At 44.5% G+C, this 14146-nt stretch overlaps 1 protein-coding gene across 3 annotated transcripts in view; it reads left to right on the plus strand.

The window, feature by feature from the left end:
• The window catches only part of RARG (retinoic acid receptor gamma), a 364615-nt gene that overhangs the window by 324434 nt on the left and 26035 nt on the right, over positions 1 to 14146 (plus strand). For all 3 annotated transcript variants that reach the window (XM_030198177.1, XM_030198178.1, XM_030198179.1), the window contains 2 exons: positions 7777 to 7937; positions 9393 to 9569. In XM_030198177.1, the coding sequence (XP_030054037.1) occupies positions 7777 to 7937; positions 9393 to 9569 (338 nt within the window). The remainder of the gene's footprint in view (positions 1 to 7776; positions 7938 to 9392; positions 9570 to 14146) is intronic.

Consider the following 14146-nt stretch of genomic DNA (forward strand, 5'->3'; position numbering starts at 1 on the left):
AAGCGTCTGTTCACGCTTTCCAAAATACTAGGACTAGGGGGCATGCGATGAAACTACAGTGCAGTAAATTTAAAACAAATCGGAGAAAATCTTTCTTCACCCAACGTATAATTAAACTCTGGAATTCGTTGCCGGAGAAAGTGGTGAAGGCGGTTAGCTTAGCAGAGTTTAAAAAGGGGTTAGACGGTTTCCTAAAGGACAAGTCCATAAACCGCTACTAAATGGACTTGGGAAAAATCCACAATTCCAGGAATGACATGTATAGAATGTTTGTACGTTTGGGAATCTTGCCAGGTGCCCTTGGCCTGGATTGGCCGCTGTCGTGGACAGGATGTTGGGCTCGATGGACCCTTGGTCTTTTCCCAGTATGGCATTACTTATGTACTTATGTAACCCTGTGATGGGAAATCACTGCTGACTTGTGTATAATGCTTTTGTGAGTAAGTGAACAGTGGAGCTGATAAATAAATGCCCAGGCGAATGAATGATTGGCTGGCTGTTATATATATATATATATATATATATATATATATATATATATATATATATATATATACAGTGGGGGAAATAAGTATTTGATCCCTTGCTGATTTTGTAAGTTTGCCCACTGACAAAGACATGAGCAGCCCATAATTGAAGGGTAGGTTATTGGTAACAGTGAGAGATAGCACATCACAAATTAAATCCGGAAAATCACATTGTGGAAAGTATATGAATTTATTTGCATTCTGCAGAGGGAAATAAGTATTTGATCCCTCTGGCAAACAAGACCTAATACTTGGTGGCAAAACCCTTGTTGGCAAGCACAGCGGTCAGACGTCTTCTGTAGTTGATGATGAGGTTTGCACACATGTCAGGAGGAATTTTGGTCCACTCCTCTTTGCAGATCATCTCTAAATCATTAAGAGTTCTGGGCTGTCGCTTGGCAACTCGCAGCTTCAGCTCCCTCCATAAGTTTTCAATGGGATTAAGGTCTGGTGACTGGCTAGGCCACTCCATGACCCTAATGTGCTTCTTCCTGAGCCACTCCTTTGTTGCCTTGGCTGTATGTTTTGGGTCATTGTCGTGCTGGAAGACCCAGCCACGACCCATTTTTAAGGCCCTGGCGGAGGGAAGGAGGTTGTCACTCAGAATTGTACGGTACATGGCCCCATCCATTCTCCCATTGATGCGGTGAAGTAGTCCTGTGCCCTTAGCAGAGAAACACCCCCAAAACATAACATTTCCACCTCCATGCTTGACAGTGGGGACGGTGTTCTTTGGGTCATAGGCAGCATTTCTCTTCCTCCAAACACGGCGAGTTGAGTTCATGCCAAAGAGCTCAATTTTTGTCTCATCTGACCACAGCACCTTCTCCCAATCACTCTCGGCATCATCCAGGTGTTCACTGGCAAACTTCAGACGGGCCGTCACATGTGCCTTCCGGAGCAGGGGGACCTTGCGGGTACTGCAGGATTGCAATCCGTTATGTCGTAATGTGTTACCAATGGTTTTCGTGGTGACAGTGGTCCCAGCTGCCTTGAGATCATTGACAAGTTCCCCCCTTGTAGTTGTAGGCTGATTTCTAACCTTCCTCATGATCAAGGATACCCCACGAGGTGAGATTTTGCGTGGAGCCCCAGATCTTTGTCGATTGACAGTCATTTTGTACTTCTTCCATTTTCTTACTATGGCACCAACAGTTGTCTCCTTCTCGCCCAGCGTCTTACTGATGGTTTTGTAGCCCATTCCAGCCTTGTGCAGGTGTATGATCTTGTCCCTGACATCCTTAGACAGCTCCTTGCTCTTGGCCATTTTGTAGAGGTTAGAGTCTGACTGATTCACTGAGTCTGTGGACAGGTGTCTTTCATACAGGTGACCATTGCCGACAGCTGTCTGTCATGCAGGTAACGAGTTGATTTGGAGCATCTACCTGGTCTGTAGGGGCCAGATCTCTTACTGGTTGGTGGGGGATCAAATACTTATTTCCCTCTGCAGAATGCAAATAAATTCATATACTTTCCACAATGTGATTTTCCGGATTTAATTTGTGATGTACTATCTCTCACTGTTACCAATAACCTACCCTTCAATTATGGGCTGCTCATGTCTTTGTCAGTGGGCAAACTTACAAAATCAGCAAGGGATCAAATACTTATTTCCCCCACTGTATATATATATATATATATAATAAAATAAAAAAAAATATATATATATTTTTTTTTTCATAAAATATATTGTTGGGTGTGGTTTTTGTGGGAGGACTCAGAAGTTCCCATTGTTAGCTCTGAGCTTGAGGAGAGGTTGAAAGATGAGGGGAGGGGGCAGAAAGGTAGATAGAGGATTTTGTTAAAATGGAGCCTCGTAACTTTCTTGTTCCAGTTCAGAAACAAGGCTCTGAACCAAAGCATATGGTATTTGAGTTGCTCTTTGTAAGTTTGCAGCTGGATGGAGTGATGCAAGGTTGGCTCTCCTGAACAGAAATGCTTAGGTGGACCAGCAGAAAGGTATCCCCACCCCAAACATAAGGGACTTTATTGCAATATTGGTGGCCACTTCTGGTTTGTACGCAGTCTCTCTGTCCTCCTCCTACGATGCCAGACCCAGCTTGAGGTTTTTGGTGGTGCCTCAGGCAACTGCCCTGCTCACCCTATCATAAATCTGGCCCTGAGGCAGGGGCGTAGCCACGGGTGGGCCTGGACGGGCCCAGGCCCACCCATTTTCCCTCCAGGCCCGCCCATCCGCATTGCTGTCTCTATCCCTTTTGTCCCACGGAGGCAGCACTTCCTTCCTGCCCTGTCTTCTCCCAAAGCTCCGCTGGATCGGTCCGCTGCAAGTGGAATCCTCCTTTGCCGGTCGCGCTGCGCTGCCATGCACACGCAGCTACGCTTCTCCCCCTGCCACGTCTATCTGGCCCTCTGTGATGCACTTCCTGTTTAGGGCCGGATGAACACGGCAGGGGGAGGAGCGAAGCTGCGTGTGCATGGCAGCGCAGCGCGACCGGTGAAGGAGGATTCCACTTGCAGCGGACCGATCCAGCGGAGCTTGGGGAGAAGACAGGGCAGGAAGGAAGCGCTGCCTCCGTGGGACAAAAGGGATAGATGCGGATGGGCGGGCCTGGAAGGAAAATGGCTGAGCTGCTGGGACATGGGAGGGAGAGGAGGAAGGGGCTGGAGGGAAAGGAGAGAGTTGCTGGGACATGGGAGGGAGAGGAAGAAGGGGCTGGAAGGAAGGGAGAGAGCTACTGGATATGGGAGAGAGAGGAAGAAGGGACTGGAGGGAAGGGAGAGAGCTACTGGATATGGGAGGGAGAGGAAGAAGGGACTGGAGGGAAGGGAGAGAGCTACTGGACATGGGAGGGAGAGGAAGAAGGGACTGGAGGGAAGGGAGAGAGTTGCTGGGACATGGGAGGGAGAGGAGGAAGGGACTGGAGGGAAGGGAGAGAGCCGCTGGGACATGGGAGGGAGAGGAAGAAGGGAGGATAGGGAGAGAAAGAGGGGAGATAGATGGAAGGATGCAGAGAGAAAGGGGAGAGACTGGAAGGATGTAGAGAGAGAGAGAGAGGGGAGACTGAACAGAAAAGGGTAGAGAGATAGAGACACTAGATGGAAGGACAGGAGAGAGGGTAGATGGGTGGAAGGATGAGGAGAGAAAGAGGAAAGACACTGGATGGAAGGGTAGGGAGAAAAAGGAGACGCTGGATGCAAAAGAAAGAGGGGAGCTGCTGGATGGAAAGAGGGAGAGGACAGAGTAGGTTAAGACTGGAGAATAAGAGGAAGGGGCTTGTGGAGAACAAGGGTGAGGAAAAGATGAAAAGCCATAGGTGGTGAATGGACAGGAAACTCTGGCAAGAGAAAGACGAAGGAAAGCAGAATCTAGAGACTGGGAGCAACACAATGAGAAAAAGTAAATGGCCATACAACAAAGGTAAAGAAAATAATTTTATTTTAATTTAGGATAAAGTAATATGGTACCTGTGTTAATAAAGTTTCAGAGACCAATACTTCCTTCCTTAGGTCAGGAGAGGATACCATAACAGCGTTATGCTGACCTGAGGCAGGAGGTTTTGGCCTCTGAAAGCTCATTGAAAAGGGTGTTAGGCTTTTAAATAAATTTTCTGAAACCTGATGCACTGAAAAGCAGCACTTTACCCCTGGGGAAGGGGGATAGAGAGAAAATTTTGTGCCCACCCACTTTAGGTTCAGGCCCATCCAAAATTGGCAGTCTGGCTACGCCACTGCCCTGAGGTGATGCAGAATAACTTCTAGAAGAAGCCAGAGTTTATTTTTCTTATTTCACCTTTGGTAGTAACCCTTAACTATCTAGCTTATTTTCGAAAGGGAAGGACGCCCATCTTCAGACACAAATTGGGAGATAGGCGTCCTTCTCCTGTGGTCGCCCAAATCGGCATAATCAAAAGCCGATTTTTTTGCGTCCTTAACTGCTTTCCATCGTGGGGACGACCAAAGTTCACGGGAGCGTGTTGGCAGTGTACCGAAGGCGGGACAGGGGCGTGGTTAACAGATGGGCGTCCTCAGCCAATAATGGAAAAAAGAAGGGCGTCCCTCAGGCCGACTGTACTTGGTCCCTTTATTTTCAGGACCAAGTCTCGAAAAGGTGCCCGAACTGACGGGATGTCCTCCCCTTACTCCCCCAGTGGTCACCAACCCCCTCCCACCCAAAAAAACAAAATTTTAAAAACATTTTTTTCCAGCCTCTATGCCAGCCTCAAATGTCATACCCAGCTCCATCATAGCAGTATGAAGGTCCCTGGAGCAGTTTTTAGTGAGTACGGTGCATTTCAGGCAGGCAGACCCAGGCCCATACTCCCCCTACCTGTTACACTTGTGGTGGTAAACGTGAGCCCTCCAAAACCCACCTGAAACCCACTTTACCCACATGTAGATGCCCCCCTTCATCTATGGTAGTGGTGTACAGTTGTGGGGGGTTGGGGGGCTCAGCACCCAAGGTAAGGGAGCTATGCACCTGGGAGCAATTTGTGCAGTGCCCCCTAGGGTGCCTGGTTGGTGTCCTGTCATGTGAGGAGGACCAGTGCACTATGAATGCTGGCTCCTCCCACGACCAAATGGCTTAGATTTGGTCATTTCTGAGATGGGCGTCCTCGGTTTCCATTATGGCCGAAAACCGGGGACGACCATCTCTAAGGTTGACCTAAATGTTGAGATTTGGGCGTCCCCGACCATATTATCAAAACGAAAGATGGACATCCATCTTGTTTCGATAATACAGGTTGCCCCGCCCCTCTATGGGGTCATCCTTAGAGATGGGCGCCCCCCGTTCAATTATCCCCCTCCACATCTTTGATCCTTGAGTAATTATTAATTAGATCAAAGTAGATATTTTTTTATATTATCTCATTACAATTACAGCTATCTATTTTGAAATTTAACAGGAGGTTTAATCCTTCTATAGTTGGCAGTTGTCACAATGCAGTATTGTACTCAGCGAAGTCAGCTAGCAGGGGTGTCACCCCCCCCCCCCTTCTGTATATGCTACAGAATCTCAATTTTATCCAAGAAACGACCATCCTCCGCTCACAATCTGAGCCAGAAGGCCAGGGAGAGCGAGAGAGTTGATCTTTCAGTAACTTTTTACAACACTTGAAATACTAGCTCAGATTTTCCGGATACTTCCAGCTCTGTGTCCTTAATACGTGTACACTGGGACTGGTTTACAATAAAAGGGGAAAATATCCCTGCCCCTTCTAACCCCACCCACCTCAAACACCCCCAGTCTGATCTAAAATGCTGCTGTAGGTTATGTTCTCATAATGAGGGAGGGGAGTGTTCCAGACAATTGCTTCTTCTCTGTTGAACTGATTTTTGCCTCTGTGGGCTTCAGTGCTCTGATGTTACTCTGTGGCAGTGTTCATTGCAAGGTTGGGAACCAGAAGGCAGTCAGATTGAAAAATAGTCAAACCTCAAAAAGAAAACAATCTGAAATGGTAGTCGTATTATAGTCGGCATATAGCTGGCCCCCGACTCTTCTCCCATACACACTTTCTCACCCCTAGCTTGTCCCGATGCTTGTTGCTAGCACTAAATTAATAATAGTTCTGTTTCTACCTGTGCTGTGTAGCTCTCTATAAGTCTGAACCGTGTAGTTTCAAAACACCCATACTTTTCCCACAAGACTTAAAGAGTAGTGAAGAAATTAATGCAGTCTGCTACTCAAACTCACTGAAAAGTCATGTTGTGCTAGAAGAAAACAGAATAGCTGTTCTGAGGCCTCTGCAGAAAATACAGAGGGGTGGGATTAAAAACTGGAATGAGGGTCAGCTTGAAGGGGCTGAAGGTAGAGACAGGAGAGTGAAACCTGACTAATGGGAACAGTGGTTGGAACTGAGAATAGTTGGAGTTTGGTTGGAGAAGAGTGTAGTAGAAAGGAGGTGAGGGAGAACATACAGGGAGAGAGATGGGTTGGGAAAATGGCTAGAGAATATGTGGGGGATATTTAAGGAAAGAGAGAGTGTGGGGGTGTAGTCTTTAGTTATATGAGTCACTCTAAATGTGCATGAGCAGGCAGGCTAGCTGTGTCATTCGAGGGGAATCCCCCTGTGCCCAGTACGCTGTTCACTTTGCCCAATGACAGTCTTGACTCTTACGCTGAGGGTTGTTTTTTTTTTTTTTTTTTTTTTTATAAAGTGGCCCCAGTGGAAAAGTAGTGAAGATCACCAGTCTATGGTTACTCATCCAGAGGTGAATTAAGATGATGTAATTTGGAGAACGTAGTTTCTGGACTTTTCAGGACAGGACAGGGTGGGGGTGGAGGTCACACTTTAGAAATGAGAAGAGCTTTGGCTTTTAAAATTTTTGTATTTTAAAGTTGTATATTTTAATATAGATTTTCTTGGAGCTCAGTTCTTCAGAACTGGGCCCAAACAGAAAACAGTTCCCAATTTCATGACCAAGTACTTAATGTCATAATTTGAAATTCTCCTTTTTTTTTTTTTTTTTTTTGTTTGTGTCTGAAAAGTCCAGCTATCTTCTGGGCTGGGGAATCATCAGCTTGTATTCTTTGCTTCCTCCCCTGTTGTCCCAAAGAAACTGCCAGAAGAGACGCAGTTCCGTTTTCCTGAAACCTGGAGCTGCAGGACTTGGTGTGCAGAGTCAGGAAACGCCAGGGCCTGTTTATCCCGCCACCCAGGGCGGAAATGTTAGAAAGATCTGGATTGAAAATCCCTGTGTGTTTGGGAGATAGGGAGTTTCAGCAAACCTAGCATCAGTTTTTGTTTTTTTTTTAATTTGTGCTGTCACACAGCAGCATTTCTGATAATACCTTCTTGAATACATATCAGTGGAGAAGCATAGGTAGTCTCTCCTGTCCCTTTCCCCTGAAATACCTGATCTGCCGGACTATGTAACTTGCTCAGACTTTAGTTTCCTGCATTGAAGCACGATCAAGTCATGCCAGTTAGAAGTAAAGCACAATAGAAGTACTGTAATTCTACAGGGAAATGGGATTTTACATGTTGTGTTTGAGTTACATGGACTTTCAGTAGTCATATTGATTCTGGAGAAAATTTTTGTAGTGCTTAAAAAAGGTGTACTGCTTAGTGAAAGTGGAATCTGAAGCATGGGATCTATTAATTTTGTGGTTCTCCAGTGACAGGATAGGCAGTCAGTGTTTGATACTGTCAGCTGACTGAAAGAAAACACTTCCTGTTCTTTGTGTTACCCAGTGCACTCACAAGCTGAAATCGCACAAATACAAACTGATTTAGGATTTCTGTTGTTTTTTTTTTCTCTCTCTTTTTTTTTTAATGGGTGGGAACAGCAGTGAGAAACGACAGAAACAAGAAGAAAAAAGATATAAAAGAGGAGGTGGTGACGGACAACTATGAGATGCCCCCTGAGATGGAGGAACTGATCCAGAAGGTTAGCAAAGCCCACCAGGAAACCTTCCCATCACTATGCCAGCTGGGCAAGTATACCACGGTAAGGATGATGAGGGGGAGGGGAGTGCTGGGCATGCACAGATATGGATGCATCTGCTCCATGTGTCCTTTCTTTCATCGCTGCAGAAGCAGGAAAAACAAGCCAAAGAAAAGCAAACAAGAAAGAAAAGAAAAGCAGACCCCCCTAAATCCAGTTTATTTTTTGCCATAATTGAAGCCCATATAATTCTAATGGGTAGTTGAAGATATGTTTGTGAAACCCATTCTTCATTCAGACTTTACCAGGCCTCTCCTGCCAGCCTAGGTTGAAAATTTAGTCCAATAATAATTTTGTTTCATTAATTTAAAATATTTAGAAGCTGCTATTACTAGCAAGAGTTTGTCACACAAATATTTGCAGATGTTGACTGAATTGCATGATGGTCAATAAGAGAAGCATACAAACATTGAGCAGTTAATAAATATAAGTATGGAAGATGGGGGGAGGGGTATTGTATTACAGGACAGTGTATGATAAAGGCCTTCCTAGTGCTTGTGAAAAGGCTTCTGGCCTGGGCTGGTTTCTCTGCAGTGTCACGGAAGACTAGATGGAATGCCTGAACACAGCATCCTTTGTTTGGGTTCCTCACTTTCACAGTTGTCTTCCTTCACCTCAGAAAGCTGCTAAACTACGTGTGTGTGAAGATATTTTACCCTTTTTAATTTCTTGCCTGTGCTCGATGGCCCTCTTGTCCAGCCTGATACTTGCTCTTGTGTGTGACATTGTCCACACTGTACTCGGAGGTTCAGAGATGAGCACCAAGGGCCTATGATGTGGGGGCACAGTCTGAAGTCACAAGGAGCGTTATAGAGTAGGCGTGAGGTACACTGGTAGAACTGTGTGGTTTTGTTCCCTATACTAAGGTGTTGCAAGGCAAAAGATGAATTAGCAAAGATGTATATCTGAGTAGAGGGGTCTTGTTTATGAAAAGGGGGATGGTGCTACAGGGAAGGATGGAAAGAGGAATAGTCTTGGAACAGTGCTTCTCGACCCTCTGCTGGGTACACACGTAGCAGGTTGAGTTTTCAGTACTACCACAATGCGTATGCATGGGATATACCTGCAAATGTATGTTGTGCTTATTCATTGTGGCAATCCTGAAAACTCAGCTAGAAGGTGTGTCTCCAGGAGATGTTTTAGAAGCAGTGTTGGAGTGGTTACACACATGGCACTCGGGATAATAGATTCTAGCCTCTTGAGTTTGTTTTTGTTACCGTCTCCTTGTACCCAAGTGTACTTGTGTATTAACCCTTGAGAACCTGCCTAAAGGTGCCACAACACCAACGCTCTGGGTCCTGCATGGATGAAAAGTATTAAGAATGCTGGTTGTTTTATGTTTCAGGAAAGCACATTTTTGTTAAAATTTACCACACTAGTGGTTTTAGTTTTTTTGAGTTTCTCTTCTCTCACCCTTGCTTATGCTGTCTGCTCCTCTTGTACGTGTGACTTTTCCAGAATTCCAGTGCGGATCACAGGGTGCAGCTGGACCTCGGCCTCTGGGATAAATTCAGTGAACTAGCTACAAAGTGCATCATCAAAATAGTTGAATTTGCCAAGCGGCTGCCAGGCTTCACCACGCTAACCATCGCTGACCAGATAACTCTCCTGAAAGCCGCTTGCCTTGACATCTTGGTAAGAGAGTGTGACATCCCTTCCCCTGACAGGCATAGCCCATAGGCTATAAAAATGGAATCTGGGAATGGTAGTGTGGGAGCTAGGATGGACAGGGGGAGTTTCTCTTCCCAAACTGTATGCAGATAATATAAAGATGGGTGGGAGGTCACAGCATCCATTTTGAGATTAGAATCAGCATGGGCAGAAGCAACTTGGCTCTCTCCCAAGATGCTGTGGGAAGTTACAACAGCCATTTTGACCACATGGGTAGGAGCAACTGGGTATCACTCCTGCTCCGACTAGGCCATTAGACCACCACGATTTATAAGATGGACCTGTGAGGTGGCTTCTGGGTAGGGTTCCACTTTTGTTCAGAGGATCAGGAGTGGGGTCCACTTTTGTTATTTATTTATTTATGTATTTGTTACATTTGTATCCCACATTTTCCCACTTATTTGCAAGCTCAATGTGGCTTACATAGTACCGTAAAGGCGTTCGCCAAGTCCGGTAGAGAAACAAATAAATGGTGATGTTGTGGTTGATTAAGGTTCAGGCACAAAGGGGATCAAAGAGAGGAGAGGTTATATAGTGTCCATTACGAGCTTTGGTTTTGCTGTGTTGCAGAGTGTAGGCATTTATGTTGGGTCGGTAGGGTATGCCTTTTTGAACAGGTTGGTTTTTAGTGATTTCTTGAAGTTTAGATGGTCGTAGGTTCTTTTCACAGCTTTTGACAGTGAGTTCCATAGTTGTGTGCTTATATAGGAGAAGCAGGATGCGTAGGTTGCTTTGTATTTGAGTCCTTTGCAGTTTGGGTAGTGGAGGTTTAGGTATGTTTGTGATCTGGTTGTGTTTCTGGTTGGTAGATCTATGAGGTCTGTCATGTAGCCTGGTACTTCGCCATAGATAATTTTGTGGACCAGAGTGCAGATTTTGAAGGTAATACGTTCTTTGATTGGGAGCCAATGCAGTTTTTCTCAGAGGGGTTTGGCACTTTCGAATTGTGTTTTACCAAATATCAACCTGGCTGCTGTGTTGAGCGGTCTGGAGTTTCTTTGTGAGTTGTACTTTACATCCCGCATAGATTCCGTTGCAATAGTCTGCATGGCTTAGTACCATTGATTGTATTAGGTTACGGAATATTTCCCTCGGGAAGAAAGGTTTTTACATGTTTAAGTTTCCACATTGAGTGGAGCATTTTCTTTGTTGTGGAGTTCACTTGGCTCTCAAGTGTAAGGTTGCGGTCGATTGTAATGCCAAGAATTTTAAGGCTATCTGAGATAGGGAGGGTGTGGTCTGTGGTGTTTATGGTTGTGGGTTTGTACGTATTGTGTTGAAATGAGAGGATGAGGCAGTGTGTTTTGTCAGTGTTCAGTTTCAGTTGAAATGAGTTTGTCCATGAGTCCATAGTGTTCAGACCGAGCTTGATTTCATTGGTGATTTCTGTCAGATCATGTCTGAAGGGAATGTATATTGTGACATCGTCTGCGTAGATGAATGGGTTGAGACCTTGATTGGATAAGGACTTAGCCAGCGGGATCATCATTATGTTGAAAAGTATTGGTGATAGTGGTGATCCTTGAGGTACTCTGCTGTCTGCTTTCCACAGTGGTGATATGTTTGAATTTGATTTTACTTGGTATGTTCTGGTGGTTAGAAAACCCTTGATCCAGCTGAGTATATTTCCACCAATCCCGATGTAGTCTAGGAGTCTTAGTAGTATATTGTGGTTTACCATGTAGAATGCGCTCGACATGTCGAATTGGAGGAGAAGTATGCTTTTACCTATAGCTATTTCCTGCTTGAATTTGGCCAGGAGAGTGACTAGCACAGTTTCGGTACTATGGAGGGGGCGAAATCCTGATTGTGTTTCATGTAATATTGAGAACTTGTCCATGTAATCAGTAAGCTGTTTGGTCACCAAGTGCTCCATCAGTTTGATTGCTAGTGGGATAGATGCAACTGGGCAGTAGTTGGCGAATTCGTTTGTTTTTTTTCTTGGTGTCTTTTGGAATTGGGGTAAGATGTTGCCATATTCCTCAGGGAAGAGACCTTGTTGGAGCATGTAGGTTAGGTGGGGTGTGAGGTCTGCTATGAAGCGGTCGGGAGCGGATTTAAGTAGATGGCTGGGGCAGGTGTCCAGTTTGCAGTGGGTATTGGAGAACCTATGAGTCGCATGGGTAACTGATTCAACGATGAGGAGAGCAAAGTTTGACCAGGTTCAGTCTGCTGGGTATTCTCCAGAGGTTGGGTCCAAGCCATTGATGAAGTTTTCGATGTCTGTGTTGTGCTGAGGAAGTGTATTGTGTAGCTTTATTATGTTTTCGTTGAAGTATTTAGCAAGTTTGTCTGCGGATGGGATGTCTGTGTTGGTTGTGGTGACTGGGGTGGTGTTTAGTAGCTTATTTACGAGTTAGAATAGTTTCTTCAAGTCTTTGTAATCCGGTCCTATTTTAGTTTTGTAAGTCTTTTTGCATATTTGTATTTTCTTTGTATTTGTTTCCATGCATTGAGTGTGTGTTCATCTTTTATTTTTTTCCGTGCTCGTTCGAGTTTCCTGGATTGTGTTTTTGAGTTTTTTCAGTTCGTCATTGAACCATGGTATCAAGTTTTGTCTTCTTGATATTCTTGTTCTTAAGGGTGCTAATTCGTCTAGTACGCTTCTGCATCTTTCGTCCCAGTCAGAGAAGTAGTGTATGGAGTCCGTTCGTGCTGTCCATTCGTTGTCATATATCTGTTGCCAGAATGCTTTTGGGTCTGTTTGGCCTCTTGTGCTGTAGGTTGTGTGTTTTTGTATACAGTATGATCCCTTCTTCCGCCAGTTTAGGGATAGGTTTAGTTTGTAGTGATTGGTCCAAGGTGTTTCTGTCCATTTGATATCTGTTATTAGTAGGTTGTGGTCTGGGGACAATTTGTGTGAGAAGAGGTCCGGTGTGTGCCCTTTGACATGGGTAGCTTGCATGTGTGGCCATTTGAGATCCCATGAGTGGAGGAATTCCTTACATTCTCATGCATTGGTGGAGTTTAGGTCTTCTAGGTGAAGGTTTATGTCACCTAGTATTAATATGTTGGAGTTGGTTACACAAGTGTTTGAGATGAAGTCCTTGAAATTAGACTGGCTTTCGTTCCAACTACCTGGTGGTCTGTAAAACAAGACGCAGTTCAGATGATCAAGCAGGGATTTGTTGTGGATTCTGATTGAGGCAATTTCAAGTTGGGTTGGTAAGGACTCGGCAGTGGTTTCGGTAGTGAAGTGGGAGCGGTAGATTAGTGCTGTACCTCCGCCTCTTTTTTTCCTTTCTGGTCCAGTGAGTGATTTTGTATCCTGGAGGGCATAGGTCAAGGATTATGGGATCCTTTTGGTCATGGATCCAAGTTTCAGTGAGGAAGAGTAGGTGGAGGTTTTCTGACATGATCCAGTCTGTTAGTATTGCTGTTTTATTTACAGCAGATCTGGCGTTGACGTAGCCCACTTGGATTGTTTGGAATGGGTTTTTTGTATTTGATGTTAAGTGGACTTTTGTTAGTTGTCGTTTCTTTGTTGAGGTGAGTTTGTTTGGGCCCTTCTTTCCCTTCTGTTGTGGTTGTTCGCATGTAAATGTTTTTCCTTTGTTTAGGTTGTTATCAGTTTGGTGAGGTGTGGTGTATTTGATTAATCTGTGATGATTGTGTAGTATGGGTATGATGTTATCTGCAAGTGGGGTGGATCAGTGTTAAGGAGTAGATTATTAGGAGTAGTTTGAGGGTATTCATTATGGTATATATTTCCTGTGGTTACTATTGACTGTGTTGCCCCAATCTGCTCTCTTCACAAGCCTTCCTTCTCCGGTTGATCAGATGCAGTGCAAAAGGCTCCTTCTCAGGCACGCCTGTCCTGCTGAAGGTGTCTTCAGTTCAGAGTGGGGGCTGTTTTTGTTTGGGGGAAGCAGGAGTTTAAGCCAAAAATGCACTAGCATTTTTGGTGGAAACCAAAAAGAGGCCGAATTTGAATTTCGGAATGATTTATACATCAATACACAAAGGCCAAGGATTTCTCAAACAGATGAATGAATTTTTGTTGCAAAATATAGCTGAAGGAATCTTCTCGCTTCTTGCGTCAAAGGAGAAGTTTCAGGAAGTACAAAATTCTGATGAGAATGAACAAAACATTCTCTGGAAAATAAAGTTTCAAAACTAGGTCCCTGTCTGGCAAATTACAAAAGGTAGCAATGATGGTGAAGGTGGCTCCAAAATTTCTGTTAACTCTCTTCTCTCTGGCTGGGAAGAGGAATTCATAGGCAGTCTTCTAATAGAAGTAGGAATATAAAATGCCTTCTCAATCCTTGGCAGAGTGGCAGAGTGTCAGGGTTCAAATGCAAATATCCATAAAATATTGTTTTAACATTTCAGTAGCTGAGAACATAGAATAACAGGGAAAATTCTGAAAATGTAGATTATGTACCCTTATACATTATCTAATTTTTGTAATTTAGCAGTGAACATTACATTCCCTTTCCCCAAGGCAGTATTAGAAGTCTCCAATTTTTCAATCCTCTTAACCTGTTCATCAACATTCCTCCCATGTTAACTCAGCTCCCTGCCCAGCTCCATAATATTTC

This window comes from Microcaecilia unicolor, chromosome 3 (assembly GCF_901765095.1).
Source record: "Microcaecilia unicolor chromosome 3, aMicUni1.1, whole genome shotgun sequence".
Lineage (NCBI taxonomy): Eukaryota > Metazoa > Chordata > Amphibia > Gymnophiona > Siphonopidae > Microcaecilia > Microcaecilia unicolor.